This window comes from Xiphophorus hellerii, chromosome 6 (genome assembly GCF_003331165.1).
Source record: "Xiphophorus hellerii strain 12219 chromosome 6, Xiphophorus_hellerii-4.1, whole genome shotgun sequence".
NCBI classification, from domain to species: Eukaryota; Metazoa; Chordata; class Actinopteri; order Cyprinodontiformes; family Poeciliidae; genus Xiphophorus; species Xiphophorus hellerii.
Window position 1 is genome coordinate 20,887,301 of NC_045677.1, and position 21,917 is coordinate 20,909,217.

The 21,917-nt window shown below is 42.1% G+C and overlaps 1 protein-coding gene across 1 annotated transcript in view; it reads right to left on the reverse strand.

Moving 5' to 3' along the window:
- The window catches only part of skila (SKI-like proto-oncogene a), a 33,124-nt gene that overhangs the window by 5,574 nt on the left and 5,633 nt on the right, over positions 1-21,917 (reverse strand). The window contains exons 2-5 of the mRNA XM_032566172.1: positions 5,480-5,575; positions 4,930-5,018; positions 3,108-3,250; positions 794-1,173 (exon numbers count right to left, since the gene is read on the reverse strand). Of these exons, the coding sequence (XP_032422063.1) occupies positions 794-1,173; positions 3,108-3,250; positions 4,930-5,018; positions 5,480-5,575 (708 nt within the window). The remainder of the gene's footprint in view (positions 1-793; positions 1,174-3,107; positions 3,251-4,929; positions 5,019-5,479; positions 5,576-21,917) is intronic.

A 21,917-nucleotide genomic window follows, 5' to 3' on the forward strand; every position in this document is an offset into this window, starting at 1 on the left:
AAATAGGATTATTTTGTCCACTTTTACTCTGATGTGCCAAAATAATTCAAGTCTGACATCTCAGAGTAAATGCAGCTGCTTTGTGTAACCCTTAGAGGTTAATCATTAGTGACAATTACATTCTAGGAGAGTTATATCTTGTTCAGATTTTAGCTGTTGGAATTAATCCTGCATTAAATTTCCACAACAAAATGACAGAATTATCAGTATATTATTTAGATTTTCTCATCATTGTGTTGTAAACTTTTTTTATTTGCATCCTTTTCCACAAACATCAACCTCCTTTAAAATAAAATGCATCAATCCTCTTCATATAAATGTTTGTCTTTATTTTAAAATCTAAAAGCAGAAATAAAATGGTGGTTCTTTAAATGTGACCACAAGTTTCCTATAGTAGATTTTTATTTTAGAATTTTAAATTTGTCTCTTCACAATAGGTTAAGTAACATTTGTGGCTCTGAATGAGTTTTATTTAGCTGGACATGTAAAGATTTCAGACCACTAATCTATACCTAGAAAACACATTGAAGTTTGTTGCTGTAACTTTAAAAAGTTCAGGGAATATCAATAATTTTGCAATGTACGTGAAATTTTGTAAAAAAAAAAAAAATGAATGGGAAATTAGTGGGTATAAATAGAAAAATATTTCCTAATGCAAGTGTTTGGATGGAGAGAAGGCGGGGTGGTGGTTGGGTTGGTGTCATCTCCACGTCAACGACGCCTTTAATGATGGCAACAACAGTTCCAGTCGGGTTTATCTGCAGCTCGTTTCTGTTTCCATCCACCAACTCACCATTTCCAGCTGCAGCTGTTTCTGCAGGGTGGAGTTGAGCTTCTCCTGCTGCCTGCTGTACATCTGCATGATCTCCACAACAATCCTGTCCTTGTCGTCCTCCACACCCCCCACCGCCGCCGTCGCCACGGCGTCAGCGGCGCTCATGTCCTTAGACGCTGCTTCCGTTTCCGACGATAGCATCGACGCAGACCGAGGAAGAGATGCCGGAGGAGGAGTGTGGGAGGGGATGTGGGTGGCTTTCTTGCAGTACGGGCTGCTCGTCTCCATGGAAACTGCCTGGGTTTGGCTTTCCCGCTCAGTGGCCAAGGCAGCAGCCGCCGCGTTCTGGGATTTGGCCTCCCCGGCGCCGGCCGTGACAGGAGGCGACGCGTGGAGATCTGAGGAAGGCAAGAAAGAGAAGAGAGTGAGGACGGGAAGGGAGAAGATAAGATAAAAAGAAAAGCAGAGGAAGTGGTTGAAAGACAAGAAGTGCAAGTCGTGTTGGTGTGCGCCCGCTTAGTAACACCCTCACACAACCTCATAAAACATCACACTTCTTCCGAGGAACCAAACACTCGCCCACAATTTCTGTTTGTGTTTGCCCTCAGACACAGAAACAGGAATAAAGGTGAGCTGTGTAGGTGAGATGCTCCGCTGCATCTCCTTGTTTTTCTAAACTCCGGCTTGTTCCCCTGACTGCGGTCTTTAAGGTGTGTGCATCATGGGAAACGTTCGGCTGGATGCTAATCTCTGGCACAAATCATTATTCAAATTGATTCAAAGCCACAGAGCTAATATTAGATCCTCTATTCAAACCAGCAGTTTGGTAAAGAGGAAGGGAAACGCTGCACTACGGCAGTTCACGGCCTACTTTCTACAGCGTCTTAAAGGAGAAAATCCAGATTGGTCTGGAAAAAGGCAGGGAGGAAGGAGGAAAAGCTCACTCTGAGAGGAGTGGGCGGAGGATTTGACAGCAGACTGAGAGATGAAGGGAGCCAGAGAGGGAAGAGACAATGATGGATGGATGGACGGAAGAAGAGAAGTACGGGAACAGACGGAGAGTCGGCTCAGAGAGGTTGCGTTGCCGGCTGCCAGGAAAACAGAGAGACAGAGAGATGGAGAACGGAGGGAAGGAGGACAGATTGGTTGGAGAGCGGAAAGAGAAAGAGAGAAACACGCAGGCTGGCAATCAGACGGCGCGTTAATAACGACAGACTGAAACCGTTCCTCTGATTCATCCTTTTTTTTTTTATGTATATGTGAACGCACGGCGTGAAAGAGGAGGTCATCAGCAAGTCAGACGTGCGGCAGCCCGCAGTGCTGTTATCCGAAGGTCAACGAGTGACTCTGTACATGGGAGCGGGCTGCAGAGCTTTCAGTGCTGGAAGTTGCTGCTGAGCATGTGTCAGCTCAGAGTGAGCTGCGTGAACTTGATACGCCTGTCATTTATGCTTATGCTGCATGCAAACAGCTGCTGCTTCGCTGTATTGATGTCACGTATTTATAGCAGACACACATCAGACTGTGTCCAATAGGCAAGAAAAGGAGTTCTAATTAAATATGAAGGATTTATTTAATGGGGTAAAAAAAAAAGCTGCATTTGGAAATTATTTATCATTAAATTGGATCAAATTAATATTAATGAACCTTCTGTGTTTCACTCTTGTATTTGCTAACTGCTATTAAAATAAATGCACTCTGCATTAAGAGTTTTCATCAGCTTGTTAGCTTCATAATTATCATTTAAGCCAACTGCTTATAGATTTGAACATATGGTACATTCATCCAACATTTATTTATGAGTTTCATATCTGTAAGTTATTTTTTTCTTATCTAAAAAGAAATGTTGGGGCGTTATCAACTAAAACACCCTCCATACAAACACCTGTGATAGAGATGTGTAAAAAGGCTTAAAATAAACTTTAATCTTTCATTGCAGCAACAAAAAGAATCAACCTTTAATTTCCCCTAACTTTAATAAATGAAAGTTTTACTCACAATAACTATATTTTTACCTTGAAGAAAAAGCATATATCATAAGGGTTGCATTCAAAATTAAATATTAGTAAATTGTTGTTTTAAAGGTTTAAAACTACAACTATTTTGGGCATTAATTAATATTTTACTCTGCATTTTTCAGATTTCTGACTACCTTAATTTTACCGCTAACATTTAATTTTTTTTGCAAACCTTGGGTTTATTTCAGCATGTTTCTGCAGAAGAAAGCGACATAAAGTGTGTAGATATTCTTCTTGTCCCCAGTAAAATATTTTCAAACAAAAAGTGAATTTTTGCACAGGTAAGTTCACAGTTCGCTGTGTTTCCTACTGACCCATTGGTGGCTCTTCGTGGCCCAGCATCCTGCGGCTGTAGTGATGCTTGAGCAGCGCGCCGAACACGTCGGGGCTCATCTCCGCCTCCCTCCTCAGAGAAACGTTGGGAGCCACCATCTTATCGTATGTGTACAAGTAGTAACTGGAAAACAGAGGTGAAGAGTTAAAAATGAAGCATTTAAATGCGTGAAGATACAATACTTTTGTTTTACAGTGTAATCGCAGATTTTGTACACGCTGAACTTTTTCTAACTGTGACATGCTACAACTACAACTAAGATTTTATCAGGATTACATGCAACAGACTAACACAAAGCAGCAGACCTGGAATACTCCCACAGCATGATGGTCCCACTAACAGGTTTTACAATCCCTTTTGGTGAATTTAAAAGTTTTATTAAAAAAATTTAACTATCTCAGACCTTAAAAAACTTAGAATTATATCATATTGAAGTTAACACTGATAATGGATGCTATTTACTACCGAGGTGACTTCAAAAGACAAAATGCTTTTTTTAGGGGCATTAAAGTAAAATGGGGTGAACACATACATGTCACACTTTTAACATTTTTATATGTAAAAACAAAAGTTTGCAATCATGTTGTTCTATTATGTAAAATGTAAAAATACATGTAAGTTTGTGATTTCAAAATGTAGAAAAAAAAAGGTCCAAGAATCAGGAGTATTTTCAGGACTCTGTAATGTGTTCAAAAATATCCCCCATTTCTGCTTTAGGTCTCATAAAGGTGGTTTAGTTTCCTTTCAGCGATTTCACCAAAACTATAAATAGCAAAGAGTTATGGGCTCCAGAATGCTGTGTTGGCCTTTACAACAAACACGTCTGAAACAAAGAACAATCTCTGTTTGCTATCTCCTTTAGCTCAAAGCAGCGCGATAAATCTCAGAGCAGGAGCTAAACAAAACGCCGTGTGGAATATGGATATTCCTTATCGTGTGTTGCCAGGATCTCAGCCTAAACAGACCTTCAGCTTATCACAAACTTCCAGGTAGTGGTACACAACGGGGAGACAAATACTGCCTGGAGATGCTCTGAAGCCACTGAGTCAACACTCATCTGTGTGGCGCTCCGAGCCCCTCCCCCCACCAGCAGCCCCGGCTTCAGAGCGCACCGAGGCTGGAGCAGTGAACTAGGTTAAGCCTGACAGCTCAGCTGGGCTCTGTTCAAAACTCCACCAACCAAGACATTTCTGCTCTCCCGCTGGATGGGAACGAGGCGCTGCCTGTCTGCCTGCGTGGGGATATGAAGCTCCTTCACTTAAAACAACTGAGACCTGATTGAATAATGCAAGGCGGGCTTGCATTAGTCACGTGCCCCTCTAGTGGATCCCTGCGACAACCGAAATTGAACCTCGTCTGGCTCTGAACTGGTGCTCTAATCTGGTCTGTGCATGTAAACGTGAAATCTCATGATGCCACCAGGTGATTGTGGCTCTAATCTCTCCCTCCCATCCTCTAATTCGTCTAGCCTGATGTCTGCAAGAGTCTCCGTGGGAAGCAGTCAGACGCTGCAGTCGCTCCGTAAACCCTTTAATTCCAGGCTTTAATCTGGGAGAGATTACTGTGTTACCTAAAATGGAGCTAGAACTAAACAGACTGGAGCAACTGGGGAAGGGATAGCAGAAGAAGCAGCAAAGAAGAAATAGAGAACAATGGATGAACGGCCGTATTATTGGAGTAAAATGGCAGAGGTCTACTACAAACATACGATTGTATCTGAACTAAGCAATATGAGACATAACGGTTCAGAAATGGGCAATTTTTAGACTTCAGATTGCGTCACAGCAGGTGAGGTGCAGTACCTGGGATGGACCAGGGTGGGGTGTCCTGGCTCCTCCTTGATGTCCGTAAAAAGACGGTTGAACATCAGAGCCGGTGGGGATGGTTTCCCCTGTGGAAAAGAAAGAAAAAAAAGGATAAGAACAGCATAACTATGACACAAAACCACCAAAACACAGTCTTTCTAACATACTGCTATGGTTAGAGATGTTCTATACCAATTTACTGATCTGTGTAGGAAACTAGTGCAGACTGAATGAACAGTGAAACAGCAAAGTGAGATGGGAATATGCTGCACATCGCTCTCATTGGAGCCATAGTCCAATATGCATGCATACATGCGAGATGTGAGTTAGGGATTACCCATAAGGCATCAGCTGGGACGATGCACATCAGAGGAGAAAATAGTCCCACTGAATAGCCTTCATTTTAACTCGGTGAGTGTGGGGGGAAAGTGAAATTAAGAGTCTCGTCCAACAGAACAGAGCACCTTGCGTCCACTACGAATTAGCGAACGCAAGGTGTGAAAAGGGATAGAAGTGAGGGTCATGACCCTTAGGGGTGGATACTGACCTTTCTCGTAGGCTCTGTGTCGGCTAACTTGTCTGAAGCGGAGCAAATTTCCACCGAGGACTTCCTCAGCTGGCTCTCCTCTTCCTCTCCTGACTTCTAAAACACATGAATAGAGAGAGAGAGAGACGGCGGGTGAGTTAACACACAAATACCATCCAGAGTTACCAAAACCACAGAGACGTAAGGATGGAGACGAACAGAACACTCAGAAAACAAAGAGTCAGGTCCAACGAATCCATGGAAGTGATTGGTATTATAAATGCAGCATGATGTCAATACTCTGAAACGCAGATGATGCATATCTTTACATTACATGAACCCATTCAATCATTGACCAAATCAATGTGAGGAGCTGCCATAACTTTCTTCAGCTGAACAGAAACAAAACTAAAGTTATCTTAATGAAGAGGAATGATCTAATCAGCACTCAGCTTCACTTATTACAGCTAGAAACTAGTGATCAGGCAAAAATTCAGGGTGTAGTGATCAACTCAGACCTGAACCTTCAAAGACACATAAAAACAATTACAAAGTTGGTCTTCTATCACCTGAATAACATTTCCAGGATTAAAGGTCTAATGTCCCAGCAAGATCTAGAGAAACTAACTCACTCATTTATATTTAGTCACATTGATGAGTGCAACAGTGTCTTCACAGGTCAGCTCACAAATAGAGTTTTACACCTCCCGGAAGATAAATTGGTCTAGAATAGCAATGGGCCAGTTACCAGTGCAAAGATGTACCAATTTTTTTTTAAAGTAGCAGTTTCAAATCTGCTAAAATTATCAGTCAGGTTGTTCTACAACTTAAATCCCTTTAGTTTTAGGAGATGCCAGAGATGGCATCATAGTGACTAGAGTGTTTCTGGGTGAATCTTGGTCAAAACATTTGATTGGTTGGCCAAAATGAATCAAAATAACTATAAATAAATTATATACCATGTCAGTAGGAAAATAGGTCATTGCTTTTCCTCTCTTAAATATAACCAACTAGACAGTGTTGAGCATTATTGTTTCATGGTAACTACAACAAAACCATTGTTTTCACTAAAAATTTCATACTGTGAGAGTTTCTAACTGGTCTGTGCCTCGCTGTGATACAACACTGTGGAAAGTAAGAGAAGGCCTATAAATAAACCACAAGGAAACGCCTTGCCGACAGTCAACATGTCTTGTTGTCAGGTGCTTCTGTGCAGACATGCAGCGCAGCTGGAGTCAAGCTCTCGCTTCAAAGCACAGATGTACATTAGAGCGTCTGCAGATGTGTTCGTTAAATACCACTGCTCCCGTCTCTGCTTTTCTGGCTCTGTGTGTGTGTTCTGAACAAACACGGGGCCGCGCTCAGCGAGAGCCCACGAACTGACACAGTTGATGCTTATCTGTGGCCTCACAGCGCTCATGCACTTTGAAGCAAATCGGCAGGTAGCGCGGATAGCACCAGAGGAAAGAGAAGCTCTGGTGAGGTAGGGACAGGCGCAGAGGGGGGATGAAGACCAGAGGAGGAGAAAATAAATGAAACAAGGTTGTAGAAAGCATCAATAATTGACTCCCTTGCCTTTTAAAGCCATCTATGGTGAGCAGACAGCTTTTCAATCAGCTGGAGTAAAGGATTTTCCTCCACACTGATGCATTACAGACGCTAAGAAGAATGTGTGCAAATGAATGTGACACCCAAGTCCCAGTTATACGAGCTGCAGTCCAGCATCCGCCTGCATTCCTCTAGACATCATAATAATTCTCTCATCACTTTTATCCAATTTGGAAAACATCATCTTTTATTGCCTGATGCACACCCCCAGGACCTCAAGCCTTGTTCAACATCTATCAAACACAAACCCTGCCTCATAAAAAGGGAAGCCGTTTCTCTTGTTTTATTTCATTGTAAATTGAAGACGCTCTACCTAGTGCTAATTTGTGTGGTCCATCCTGCCAGCTGAGCAGGGGACTGTCCCTTATTTACAAGGCCATGACTGAACGAGCATGCAAATGGAGGATGGAGCTGGATGTGTAGCCAGGTGTAGTGTGGAAAGCAGGAGGCTCGTCCGCTCCAGAGCGCATTTGGTTGGTGGTTTTTTTCTTCTTTTTTTTTCTGCTCAGAAGGAAGCACTGCAGCGCTGAAAGGAGGGGGCGAGTGAAGGAGGGAGAGAGAGAGGGTGGGATGATGGGACAGAGAAAAGATGGAGGGAAGGGTTGAGTAATAAGAATGAGTTGGGAGAAAAAAACAAGAAAAAAAACACTGCAGTGGTGGCGCCTTCTCCTCGTCAGCTTCCTTCACTGTGAAGGTTGCGTGTGGTGTGTGTGTGTGGTGTGTGTGTGTGTGTGTGTGTGTGGTGTGTGGAAGGGGAAGACAGATGGAGAGCACTGAACTGAACAGACATTAACTTCAGGTCTCTCAGGGGTCTTTCATCTGTTTGACCCCCACAACAGAAGAAGCTCCATTACTGAGACCACTTATCTACTTTGCTCTATATCTGTGCAGACCAATTAGAAGGACAGGGCTGTTTGGGATTAGGTTTCATGCTTAGGACAAACATTGCCAGAAAGAAAATGTTAAAAGATTTTTTTTCACCCTTTGTGGCAACAACTGACAAATCTTCCACATCACTAATGAGGAATTCTGACCCACTCCTCTTTGCAGAATTTGCAGGGGCTTCAAAGTGTTAAAGGCCTGTTTACGGTGCATTCACACCCTAAACTAAATCTTGTTTAGTCCACTTTTTTAAAATCAAATTCTAGTTTGTTTTCCTGGGAAGTCTAGTTCATTTAGGAAGGTGTGAATGCGCAATATAACGCTAACCAAAAAAAGTGAACTCTAGTCCACATAAAAACCTAGATATTGGTTCAGATTAATTGAACTCTGGAGCGATTCGAATGCATATGTGAATGCCAAGCAGCTCAAAGACCGCTCCAAAAGCAGGAAACAAACTACTGCGCAGTGCATTGTATGTAAATACAACCAAAACAAACGCACAAGACAAATACTAGTGGGAGAAACGACTTGTGGTCTTTTGCCAGACAAAAAAGAAATCCTACAATTACTAAAATCTGATGCTACTCATTCTCCTTCAGAATTTCCTGTCACCGACCTGAATTAATGGTTGCATTAATTATTACAAGTCATCGAAAAAAAAGTGTTTAAAATGACTTTATAACCATTTCCACAATAATGGATCTCATCTGTTATTGAATTTCTTTCGACACGGGTCAAGGCTTGTAGATTTCTGAGATCCTTTGGCCTACTTCATGTTGTTGGACAGGTTCTATTTAATTGATTGCACCGATCTGGTAGTAAACAGGCCTGATCTCTGCTAGCAAAACTGAACTCAAGAAACGCCATTAATCCATTATTTACTTGGATAACTTTTATTCTCTTGTTATCTTTATCTACATTAAAATTAATTCGATGATTTCATAACATACATTCACAGCTCTCTACATTTGCTCATTCCTTTCCACTGCTGGTCGCTTGTCTCTCAGTATTTCCTGCGCACCTGACAGCTTTACACCCACCACCCACACAAGAAAACACACCCAGGCTCATTATCACTGCTGCTCTCTGCTCCTTAATGAACCTGGCCGAGTGCAAATGTTCACACATATCAACAACCACTTCCCCCCGTCTCGTTCCCTCAACCCCCCACCTTACTTAAGTAGCACGGATACCAGGCTGCTGCTTGGTCTTAATCTCCACTAATGAAGCACCTCTCTCATTGGAGACGCTCCTGTGACCAACACACACACACACACACACCCCCAGAGGCAGACGTGCTCACAAACAGCCCTTCTAACCCCCCGGATGTCTCCAGTCCTTTTGTCAGGCCGTGGCTCGCCTTATGACAATGTGGATTAGCATTCCACGCACTCGCTCAGCTGAACTCTGCCCTGTTGTTCCTAATCACCAGCAGTCTGCCTGCTGCTGCAGCTACACTCACGCAGCGATGCTGAGCGCTGTGCTCTAGACACAAACAGCCATGTGAACTCCCCACGGTGACCCACTTCCAAAGCCTCGGTTCAGTCTCCCGACTGTTGGGCTCCGGCACGTGACATTTCTGCAGCAGATGCACTGATGTAGCACACAAAAAAAGTGCTGTTTTGGGAGCACTATAAGATGCCAGGGTACTACACACATCCATGACTCTCCATCACTGTGCTCAGAGTAAAAGCACTTCATTTTTCTGCACGGAATGACATCTGTGCAGACATTTAACTTCCACCAGCAGCATTAACAGCATCTGGGCTTTTCTCTTCTTCCTTTTCTACCTGAACTTAGTTGCTAAAAGCATCTTAAATCAGAGGAGCATTTTTGTGTCTTTTAAACTATTTCTAGCTCAGTTTTAAAGATAGAAATGAAATTCTGCCACAAGGACAGGATTGAGTGAGTGATTGTTCTACTTGTGCACAAACATTTTAATCTATTTCAGCTGATTTCTGCACCAGATGAAGAATTTTGGATTTAAGAAAGGAAAGTGAAGGCTCAAATCCAGCCTCAAATCCGCTGCAGAGGGACGAGTTTCTACTCCGTCATTATTCTATTCTTAGCAATGTGTTCATCGATTAAAGGCGAAGGTGCCATGAACGCAGACCGACATGCTAAAACACAGAGACGCAGCCGGGTCAGAGGTCAGGCTCTCGTCCCTGGAGTCACGCGGAGCCTCCAGATGTCTACCGTCTAAACGCAACAGACATGCTCAAAGTTGACTCTTGGCTATAAATACGTGTGCTGTCTCCTTACATGCATAATGAACAAACATGCATCAGCAAAGTGCTGCATGTGCTGTTTAAATTATTTAAAATGATAGTTGAAGAATAAACAGACATTCGTTTCAGACATCAGTAATGTGAGAGAAAGTTTCCCAACTCATTTAAAGTACCATCCATGTATAGGTATGCAAAAGCTTTTCTAATTTTATCATGCCACAGCTACAATCTTCAGTGTATTTTATTGGGATTTTCCTTGACATACCAAAACAAAGTAATACATATCTGAAGCGGAAGGAAAAAACTGCATGTTTTTAAGAATTAGTTACAAATAGACAAGATTTGCTCAATTTTTTTGCCAAATCTTCTTTTCAAAAACGCTCAAACGCAGTCAGACTGGAAGGAGAGAATCTGTGACTATTAATTTTAAGGTTCTCCCATCCAAAGTTTGAGATGTGGTTTTATAACGTCTACGAATGTAACATAATTTTATTTTGAGGTTTTGGAGTATTTTATATGAATAAGCATTAAAAACTGTTTAATTTCCTCCTAGCTCACAATTATGTGCTACTTTGTGTTGGTCTAATCACATAAAATCTCAATAAAAACATATTGAAGTTTGCTTTAATGTGCAAAATATGAAAAACTTCAGTGGCATGAATACTTGCCTATACAAAGAGGCGGAAACAACCAGAGAAGAAACTATTTTCTGCCCTCATTAACCTCCCTTTACCACCAGCAATCAGGCTACTGACCTTACAGTAAAACAATAAAACCATATACAGTACGTAAAAACACACAGACAAGCACAACAAGTCTTGACAAGCCGAGAGGCAAACCTGATCAAGGATGCAATAAGGGTTAGGTCTGACCTTTCATCCTCAAACCAGTATAACCATTTTGTTTTTGCAATTTAAATCCCTCAAACCTAGACAGAATCATTTTCACCTCTAGTCAAACCAACACATCAGCGGTCGGGGTACTAAAACTGAAACTCTTAGAAGGCACCACAAACCCAAACCGTGACACTTTAACCCCCATCTGACCACTTTTAAACGGCAGCCATTACCCCGAGAAGAGGAAGTAAACAGCCTTTATTTGGGTGCCTTTCCTATCTGCTTCAGACAGTCAGCCGGGGGGGGGGGGGGGGGGAGCACACAAGTACTGAGACACTCAGTCACACCCTGTCTGTCTGTTTCTAAACCACATCCTGTACTGCTGCAGTCATCAGCTGTGTCAAAGATCAAACTGTAGAGACACACATCTACTTCCTGCTTGAACCTCGCAGAACACACAAACAGAGGATGTGCCGAAGGGTGATGCGATCTTTTAAGCCCGAGATTCTGGGCGTGGTTTGCTCTGGAGCGGTCCCACCTGGCAAATCGCACGAGGAGGACACCGGAGACCTTAATACGATGGTCTTAATCCAATAAGCCATTTATCCACAGACTGGGAGAAACACTTTGTTTCAGCAGCCAAATCGATAAAAAGCCACAGGGGAAGTGGGCAGTAAAGTGGGGCAATTAAACCAATATACTTTCCTTTTTTTTTCTTCTTTTTGTTTTTTTGTTGCCGTTTGCCGATTGTTTTTGTACTGCAGAATTATACGAGCAGACTTCAGATCTTGGCTCATTCCTGTAAGAATGTGTAAAGCAGGTCATTCGTCGATGGTGGTCTCTGTTTGATGTACGTGCAAGGGACCGGATTGCTCAACGTGTTTTTCTTTTGATTTAGCTTTGCAAAGACAGATAAGAGGCGCAGAAACAAAAGGAGTTTTCTGACAGGTGGTGACAGAAACTGGAAGTAAAAAAATTAATATCACAAAAAAAAACTGAGGCAGAAAGCCAAGACAAACCAGGAAACAAACGGTCTTTCTCTGTGTCCTTTCACTCAGATACACACATCTGTCCCACCTTTTATTTCTACACGTAAAGTGAAAGATCAGAGTCAGACAAACACACTGATAAGCATCAGCTGGGTTAGTCATGAACAAGCTTTCCTCTCACACACATTCACAAAGAGGGCAGATGAGGACAGGTACATTCCCAACTTGCTTTGGCTCCAGGCAGTGAGGACGGGTTTTTTGCAACACACGGCTCCTCCGTCTAGACGGTCAAACATGTGGTTTTTTTCCCTCCCCTCTTTTACTTTCCTTTCCTCCTTCCTGCAGGGCCAGAGTTCCAGTCGGCCATTTTACAATTTGCACAATCAGGGTTTGACGGCTAAAAGCGGCGGGGTACAATCGTGGAAGTCTGTGCTGGAAAATGATCAATCTATGCGCTAATAGTTCGCCCGATCCGCCTGGTGCCGTGACATGGCTTACACAAGTTTAATTTAGAAACTCAAACAGAGTTTTGTTTGTTGTTGTTTGTGAGCACTTTTTTTTATAGTTTTAATGTTTCCGGAAACATACGTCCCTAATCTTTATCCGATTGTTTTAAAACCTCAAAACAAGCAAATTAAAGTACATGCTGCTGGATGACACTTTTAAAAACTAAAATTGGTGGCAAGTATTGGTTTTGATGCATTTATTCAACAGGAAATAAAGTTCTACATTTTCAGTATATGACCTGCCAAATGTTTTATGAAACTTTACAGACATTTGAGAACAAACATTTTACCCTAAAAATAGTTGTACATCAGACAGACCTCACACTCTGCATCCTACACAAACAGCGGATTGTTTGTGAAGGATTTATTACGTTTCTCCTTAAACTGCTTCCAATTTAAGGAGAAACATCATATTTTCTTGCTTATTTCTAATTTTGGCATCTGGGCTCATGACCCAGTATAAGTTTAAAAACAATACGTTATTGTGTGAGTTCTTAGTTTAGTTTAGTTACAGATCTGCAGGGAAAAATTGGTTAACTTGAGAAATTTAGAGAAGTGAGATCCAGATCCAGATCCAAAAAAGAAGCTATACTTTCTACACTCAGGCAAAATTAATTACAAAGTCAATATTTTGTTAAAACAGTTTGACAGTGCTTTAAATAGAGAATTCAACATAAGCATGACGCATAAAAAATGATCAGTATTGTCCCGTTCTGTGTTCTGAACAGTGATGAAACGGTACGCCAAGATATTGTGGGCCATGTACATCCCCTGCAGACATTGCTTCATAAGCAAAAAGTACAACTGAATTATGTCACACTTCTCATCATGTGTCTGTAGAACTGTGACTAATAGTCCTATGCAGACAGCACATATTGCCTCATAATACAGTTAGAAAGAAAGGAAGAATGATTCACAGCTGTGAAATGGTGTCCAAAGTTAGTTTTGATAACTGAAATATTTTAGTTGCATTATTAGAAATAATTAGTGTAGTTTCTCTACTCAGGCCCTTTTATTCACCCTCCACTATTATTAGCACCCGCTAATGAACCTTAAAATAAGAAATTATATAATCTCAGAGGAATCTTTAAAGTTTTATTTCAAGAACGTCGACAAAGTGGTGGTGTAGAAATGCTTTTTTAAAAATATATCTTTACCAGGGGTGACAGAAACCATGGAGGGACGTATAGGATGATATAATTAAGCACTAGCATTAAATCAGCTGGGTCACATCTGTACTCAACATAAAAATCAGAGTGTATCCATCCAATGAATTAGAATATTATTGAAAAACCCATTTATTTCAGGAACTTTATCACTATGTAAAACATATTATGTTGCTTAATTCCACAGGTGAAAATTTTAAAACCTTTATTTCTGTTAATTATGATTATTTTCCTCCTCCTGGATAATGAAAATATGACATTCAAAATTAAAATATTACATAAAAATACACTAAATACAGAAAAGTATGTTTAACACCTGCCTAAAGGTTGTTATTTTCAAACACGCCTCATCTGAGTGCAAATTCTAATTTATTGAACATGACTGTATCTGAGTCATTAAAGAAATATCAACCATGCAGCATAGAGGATAGTCTTAGACTGCACTGCTCATGTGCAGAAATGTGCAAGAGCCACGTTCCCCTCCTTGGCGCCCCTGTGCAGAGATCATTAATTACCAAAGCCGTCAGGGCTCACCTGCGTTAGCAAGCCAGGCCCGGAGACAGAGACGGCAATGAGTGCACACAGATGAGTAAACAGACATCCTATCAAACAATGGCTCCATCAAACAGTGATGTAGGAGGATGACGCAGTTTACTGCAAGCAAACAAATACAGACACGAGCAGACACACTTCATGCTCCCAGGAGGACACATCGACTCAGAATGAGGCCAGTGGGCCCTTGTCTTGTCTGCCGATGACTGTACTCATCATCTGAGCTCTAACTGGGACACCGTTCACACAGCTTTCTGCGTCTGTGAGAGAACTGCAAGGTCTTTACAAACCAAAAAGGAAGAAATTCTCCACAATTGCTTGTAGTTTTTGCTCGTCAGAAGGCAGGGTACCGGTTTAACAAATCGTGTTTGAATCGGTCGCCTGGTTTTCTGCACAAGGGAGCTTGGCTTACTATTCGAAACGGATGAAACAACTCGGAGCGCTTGGAGACAAGAGGCGAGTGAGAGAGTCGTGGAGAGGACGAGCGTTGCTAAGCAGACTGAAAGCTGAGAGAGGCTGTCAGCAGGCCAGCAATGCACTGCTATCACTACAGAAAGAGAAAAACACAAAATGGAGACGTAGCCTGACCCGTTTTCAAGGCAAAACTAAAGTTACACAGTAATAAAGAGTTGCTCGGCTGTTAAACGTGTTTTAAATCACTATGTGCACGTCTAATTAGGACTAATTAATGCTTAATCAGTGCAGAGAAATCAGACGCTGATCAAAATCCAACAATTTTCAGCTTCATTTCCTCCAATTGGTGACTGACTGGTTGGAAAATCAAACATCTAATCGTTTTCCAATCAGTGAACAAATACTAAGAGTATCCAGGTCGCACTAACAGAGGTCTTCAGGGTGGAAGCTGTTACTGAAGGAAGAATATTCAAAGTGTCAATGAACTATTTAAAATGAAGTGAAAGGAAGATGTAAGAAGCAATTCACTAGAACATGCCAAAATACACTGCAGTTTGTTCAGGCTGCGGGAGAGCAAGAGAGAGCAAGACTCAGAGGAGTTTACAGGGAGGCTCAATAAAGGTAAAAGATAAAGGTAATTTTATTTATATAGCACATTTTCAGCAACAATACAATACAAAGGGCTTTACATGATTTAAAAGGAAATACAAACAAAATAACAAACCAAAGGAAAGAGCAAAAGAAGAAAAAGAATCTAATGTTGATCTAAAGTATGTAAGCTAGGTGCTCCTGTTCAGGGTTACTAAGTATCATCTGGTCTAATTCCATTTCTGGGTTGGGACAACAGGAGTCAATACAATACAGTATTGTTATAGACAGTGCTTTTAACCTCTGTCTGTAACGAAACATCATGGATTTGGAAATGTTTGCAGCTTTTCAGAAATCTCATCAATGTTTTAGTTTAACTAAGCTAACTGCTAATATAAAATGGTAAAAACAGCTTCGGTTGTGAAGTTTGTGGATAAAAACCTTTGTTACAGTACTGAACTGGCTAAACATCTATATTGATAAAAATCAAAAACTAGAAACTGGCAACAAGATTCTAGTTGGTGCATCTCTGTCTGTAGCAATAAATCAATTAATCACACGATAAATTAAAACAAGCTTGATAATTTCCATTTGCATGATGGTTTGTTTTTCTCGTATCTCTCTTTTTACCAATTGACTGAATGATGGTCTGGTGCATTTGTCTCAACTAGAAGGACAATCTTGTTTATTTTCTATTTTATTTGTTGATTTGGATGTTTTGTTTATTTATTTTGGATATTTAAAATGTCTTCCAGTTCTAGTGTTAAATGTTTATTAGAAATTAAAGTTTATTGGTCTTTGAGAAGGGTGTACTTGCATTAATATGCCATTACCTTATGATTACGTGAAAATGGTCTCAAGATAATATTTTTGTTTATATGTTAGCATGACAGTCCTAGATAAATCTGTAAATAGAACTATCCTAAACTGAGATTTGAGGTGCTTCTTTACTAGCAATCAATCAATCAATCAATCAATCAATCCTCAGTTTGGTTTCGTTCTGTTGAAGCGTGGAAAGCTGCATTAACGTCCGAGCTGTCACAGCCAGCAATGAGGTCGGAGGAGGGAAGGTTATAAAACTGTAGAGCTTCAGGAGATCCAGACCCAAGATACAGTCACAGTGTTACAAAGAGACGTTTTCACCTGGCTAAAATGCCCCGCAGGGTCAAATCTATCAGAGCCACATGGAAAGAGAGGCTGTTGAATTCAAACTGGCTCTGGGTACGGTGGCTGTTCTGCAGGGAGCTCAGGTCTCATTCATATTACATGTAGCCGCTTGTTTGAAGTCTCCACTGCTGCTACTTGAATGGACAGCTTGGCTGCGGCCTACACATCTCTGGGGCTCAACAGTCTTTCCTTCAGACTCACACATGAGCTATTTTTTTTCCAAGAAACATTAATATTTCTGAAAGTGTCTCTTTTTTTTCCTTCAGAGGAAATCTCAATCTAATCGAAAAATGAAGCATCCCTCAGTCGAGTCGATCCTCCATTAGCGGTCTGGAAGGCACAACAGTGAGCAGGAGAAGCCCCTTCGCCTCTGGAAAAACCTGGTTACGGCCTGAGTCAGAGCACTAAGTGAACGCACCTGGGCGAAGATCAAACTGACTGAGTGAGAGACCTGCGCCGTAATAAATCTTCGTCCTGGCTCCACCGTGACGCTGATGAGTGGAGAGCAGACCGCAGCACGGATGGAGCGCCGTGACTCATGCTGCAGGACGGCGGTGGGAGATGTGGGGGGAGGAAGTATCTTCTGGTGGCTGCATTTTATTCTGTATTTGTTTGTCTGACCCCTTGACTGCCTTTAGGAAGAGATGCGGTCTGCAACTTCTGAAGGGTTCCTGCGAGACCGTGACGACTGGCGAGTCATCATGGCGTTCCAACGTCACGGTAACAAGGACGTTCCGTCTCCCATAAGGTGCACAGCCTTGCTGAACAGAAAACGAGGCGGGGATGGCTGTCTGCCAGAGCAGCTGACAAATAAAAAAGGAAGAAAAAAAGGCAACCCTGCCAAAAAATCTGCATCGTTAGACTGACTGCTAGATCCCCTTCAACATGAGTCAGTCTTACGAAGAAATAGAGCACGGACGGCCTCATCAGGGATCAGGATGTGTCTCAGCCAGTTCATTTTGATAGCGATGACAAATCAGATGTCTGGCATTACAACGCACACATGTCACAGGAACTGGTTAAACTGTAGCCAGATTGTAAAAAAAAAAAAAAAAAAAAAAAAAAGGCAAACTGCTCTCTGCGAAGGATAAAGTCAAGGGTAATAAGACCCTGTTTAGAGCCAAGTCTCTCCAGCAGCAAGGCTGCAGCGAAGGAACAGGCAACAAATAATGAATGCAATTAATGCAATGAATTATTTTAGTAATCAATTATTCTCTTGATTAGTCTGATGATTAACCACATTTAACCACTTAAGTATTTTCATGTAAAAAGCTCTGCCCTTTCTGCTTGACTCATCAGTGAAGTGTAGGGCTAATCTGTTTATCATTTTTTGGATTACCGAATTAGTAATTGGACAGAAATGGCCTTTTCATGAGTCTGTACACTTCAGGTAACGATTAATCAATTTAAGAGATTAGTTGATTATTTCAATAATCAATTTGTCATGATTAATCTGATTAATTGTTTCAGCCCTACTGCTCTTTATAAGACTTACTGTCATTGCGGTGACACTTTTTGGCACATCGTCACCACTACAACTGCAGAACCACCACTACTAGTTTCAAACAAGCTGTTACCATTCACAGCTCATAGCTGCATATTGAGGTCAGAAACTTTTTAGTTATAGAGTTGATCTAGAGGGAGAAGCAGAACCAAGCCTCTATTTACAGCAACTAATTGAGCTGCTACAATCTCCAGAGGGAAATGAGGCAAAAGAAAACAGTGTATATCCTGAAGAAATATCAGTGAGACGGATAATTCCCAAGAGAAATGTCGATGCAGGTGGGATTAACAGTGAGATAAACATCACCATTTGGCAACGGAGGGATTGAAAGTAATAGAGGAGCGGGCCGAAGTGCAAAATGTCCCTTGCTTCTTTATGCTTCCTGGTTGCTAACTTTACAGTTTTGCCTCGAGCAAAATCACTCAGAGCTACTTGTGGGATCAGGATTTATGGGGGTAAAGAGACTGCCGACAGTGGAACGGGAAGAAAACAGTTGGGAGGTGTTTGAAGATTCAGTTAGTGGAGCAAAGGTGAGCCTAACTGGGGCCAAGCAGACCGAGTTTAGCAGGTTGGAGCTGTGCTGGGCTTTCTGTTTTCATTCGCCGTCTAGACTTGAGGGAGAAACTAACAACAGATCATGGAAACACTTAACTCGGCTGCCACTGTGGGTTATTAAAACATGTGTGGCCGTTGGACTGGAAGACTGCGGCCGGCTAATCTCAAACATTGCGAGCAGAATTACTTCCATGTTGAGATGGCCAGGCATTACCGCACGGGGTGATAAATTAGCAGCAAAGTGGATGGATGGGCATTCGTTTTAATACAGCGGCCCTTCTTTTTTCCCCTGGTTTCCCCGTGTTTGCAACATACATAATTGATCCGTGTGGTGGCTGGGCTTAATGTGTTGTGGATGTGCAGCGCGGCGGCCCAGAGGGACTTATGACACGCCTTTGATATCCTGTTTATCTGCTTGTCTGGGAGACAGAGGGCTTGAGGGGGGTAAATAAGCGACAGGGAGTTGGAGTGAGCTGCATATGTTGGTTCTCCTGTGGATAGCTTCATCTCTGGTTTTCTCAGTTTATGTCTTCATTAATCACCGTTCCCAGTGGGAGGAGCCTTTCAAATTCAAACGCACATTTCCCCACGCTGCCTGGACACCAACCTGCTCCTATGGCTGTCTCCCATGGAGACCAGACAGCGGACAGCTAATCTTCTCATCAACACGTAGATTAATTAATACGGAGACTCATCACTCTGGTCTCATGGAAAACAACCGAGGCGAGCCACTCGGATGCATCTCTTCTCCACCAATCAGTCTTGTTTGGACTCGCAGCTCATTACATGGAACTGCTGCTGATTTCACTCGTTATCAGGCTGGCTTTCCTTAGAAGCAGCAAACTGGCCTGGTGCCCCAAGGGGAGGAGGGGAGACGGGGCCAGGCGAACATGCAAACAAGCCGTCAGTCTGGGCCACTTTTAAAGCCTGAAGGACGACTGGGAGGGGCTTGGCAGGTTTGTTTAGTCTGTGTGACTGTTGGCAGACCTGGTAGAGGCTCCTGAGTACAGACAGAGCCGTTTCTGCTGCTCAAAAGTAAATCCACTTCAGGGTGAGCGTGGGCTGGTATAAGATTCTGACGGTGTAATCTTCAGTAAATACACCACACCGAAAAACGTTTAAAACAAAGATGCATTACATGAACTAACTGCTTTTATAATAATGTTATCTGCTTAATTTGTTTATTCATATTCTGACTTTGATACATACTGTAGATTTAAGTGAGGATTTAACAAATCTGCCAGAAATAAGAATTAGAACATTCAGATTCTTTTTTACCCTTCAGTAAATGCATCAAAACTAAGAACTGCTCCAACAAAAAGCATGCACTTTGATGCATAATTGAGGATTCTCTTGCAATTTGTGCATTTTCTGCTGCATACAAAAATACAACATCTATCATCAAACCTCCAGTACATTTTCCTTCGATTATGTGTGGTACATTCCCCTAGAGAAAAAGCTCTGACATCAATAAAAAAAATACAAATCTTGAAGAGTAGTTTCAGCCAAGACAATTGGTGCATATAAATAATAAATGAAGCCGTTTTTTTATTAATATTTTCTAAAGAATATAAAAATAGCACTTATCCTGTGTTCATTGGTCAGAAAACAATTGGATTTTTCTGTCTTTCAACTAGTTGATCAAGCAAAAAACTGTCCGGTTCCAGTGACCTGACCGAGGTACGAAATGACCAACCAGTATAGCAATTCTCCATGTTTTACCATAATGTAGAGACTGTGAGCTGCTCCTGGACTAAACCATGTAAAGACCTGAACTGTTCTGAGGCCCCTGAGCATGTGAAACCTAAAACCCCAGAATATTCTTGTCTATTTAAGACAAAGACTCAGAAATAATGACTTTGGCACTCCTCCAGCAAGCTGCAGTACGCTTACAGCTCTGTAATACTGCCACTGACCTGCTGGTGACACAACAGAGGGCCCCTCAGCGCGGCTCCTCCCACCTAGAGGGGCCCCGCTCAGTCCTTTGCAACAGGCAGCATGGTCACACACAACAACCATCAGCAAACTACAGTCGGTTCAGATTATAGATTTCTCTGTTCAACACCAGCAGCTCTGTGTTTAGTAGGAGAAACACCAAAATGGGGGTCTGTGTCCTGGTTGTTAGGTGGCGTGCATGTGATTGGTCACCCAGGAGGGCTGCTACTGGACAGATTGGAGATTCAGCTCAGGTCCTGCATTGGTTAATTTTCAACTGGAGGGGAGAGGAGAGCTGGGCCCCAACTCCCCCAGTAAGAACCGAATAGACATGAACGAGGCCAGTGAGGAGTTGTTTGTGCCTGAATAACATTTAAACTGGCCTGCGGTGACTTAACCTCCCCAACTCTTTCCCTCCCTTCTTCCTACATTCTCTCCAATTTTCTGGTTTCACTCCTCCTCTCTTCTTCCTTCTCTGTTTCGTGTCATCTGCATCTCGTCACATCCATCAAGGCTGCAGATCTGATCAATAACTGCTGGCCTTTCCGCCCATCCGCCTCGCAGACGCACACAAGTGGTCTTATTGCTTATGTAATGATCGACTTATCAGGTCATTTGACCGCTTATTTTGTTACTGTTAGCCGACTGGAGTCTTGGGGGCATTCAGAGATACTATGTGCACCAGGGAGGAAGGAGATGAGCGAAGGATTGCAAACCGAATGTTGGAAGATAAAACTTTTGAAAGTATGAACTCAAAGAAAAATTGTGATTAAAGGGAAGGGAAAAGTAGCAACAACGACATGGTGAATGGTTACCATCATGTTTATGGCTGTCAAGACACTTTGTGTTTTTAAAAAGCTGGGGTTTTGATAATTGCAAAAAGTTAAACCTCACAAGTTTTAATGATTCAAAGTCCTTTCAATCAGAAATCAACGGATGACCATAACAAGCCAATTTGAAGCCTACTTAGCCCCAACCAGTGATAACATGTGCCAACCCGTCACTCTGACCTAAAGGTGGCGAGCTATTAGTGGCTTGTGTTAAGCTGCTAACACCAGGCTGAGTAATCAAACACATAACCTGACTATTGAAACCAAACTCAAATATCTTGTTTATGCTACAATAAAAAGCTAATTCTTATGCTTTTTAGAGAACAGCCCTGCTTTTCACGCTGCAAGTCAAATTAACTTGGTTTTATTTTTCAATTTTTGTGTAAATACTGTGATATTTCTAGTCAAGGTTATCATACCGTGAGAAGCTCAACGCGACCCTCGCCTAATTAGCATGTTTGCAAAAATCCAATTAGATACGAGCATGACAGAGAGGCAGACGCAGCAGACTGCCCAGGAGCCAGCCAGAGACTACAGCTGCGCTGCTCTGTGGTAATGAAGTCACTGGTTTCCAAATAGCAAACAGAGAAAGCCAGAGAGAGAGATGCAGCTGTCTGCCGTCTGTGCCGCAGCCTCTGTGTCAGCCCGGCCGGGGGAGACAGACAGAGGGAAAGCTGTTCCCTCCGTCTGACTCCTCTG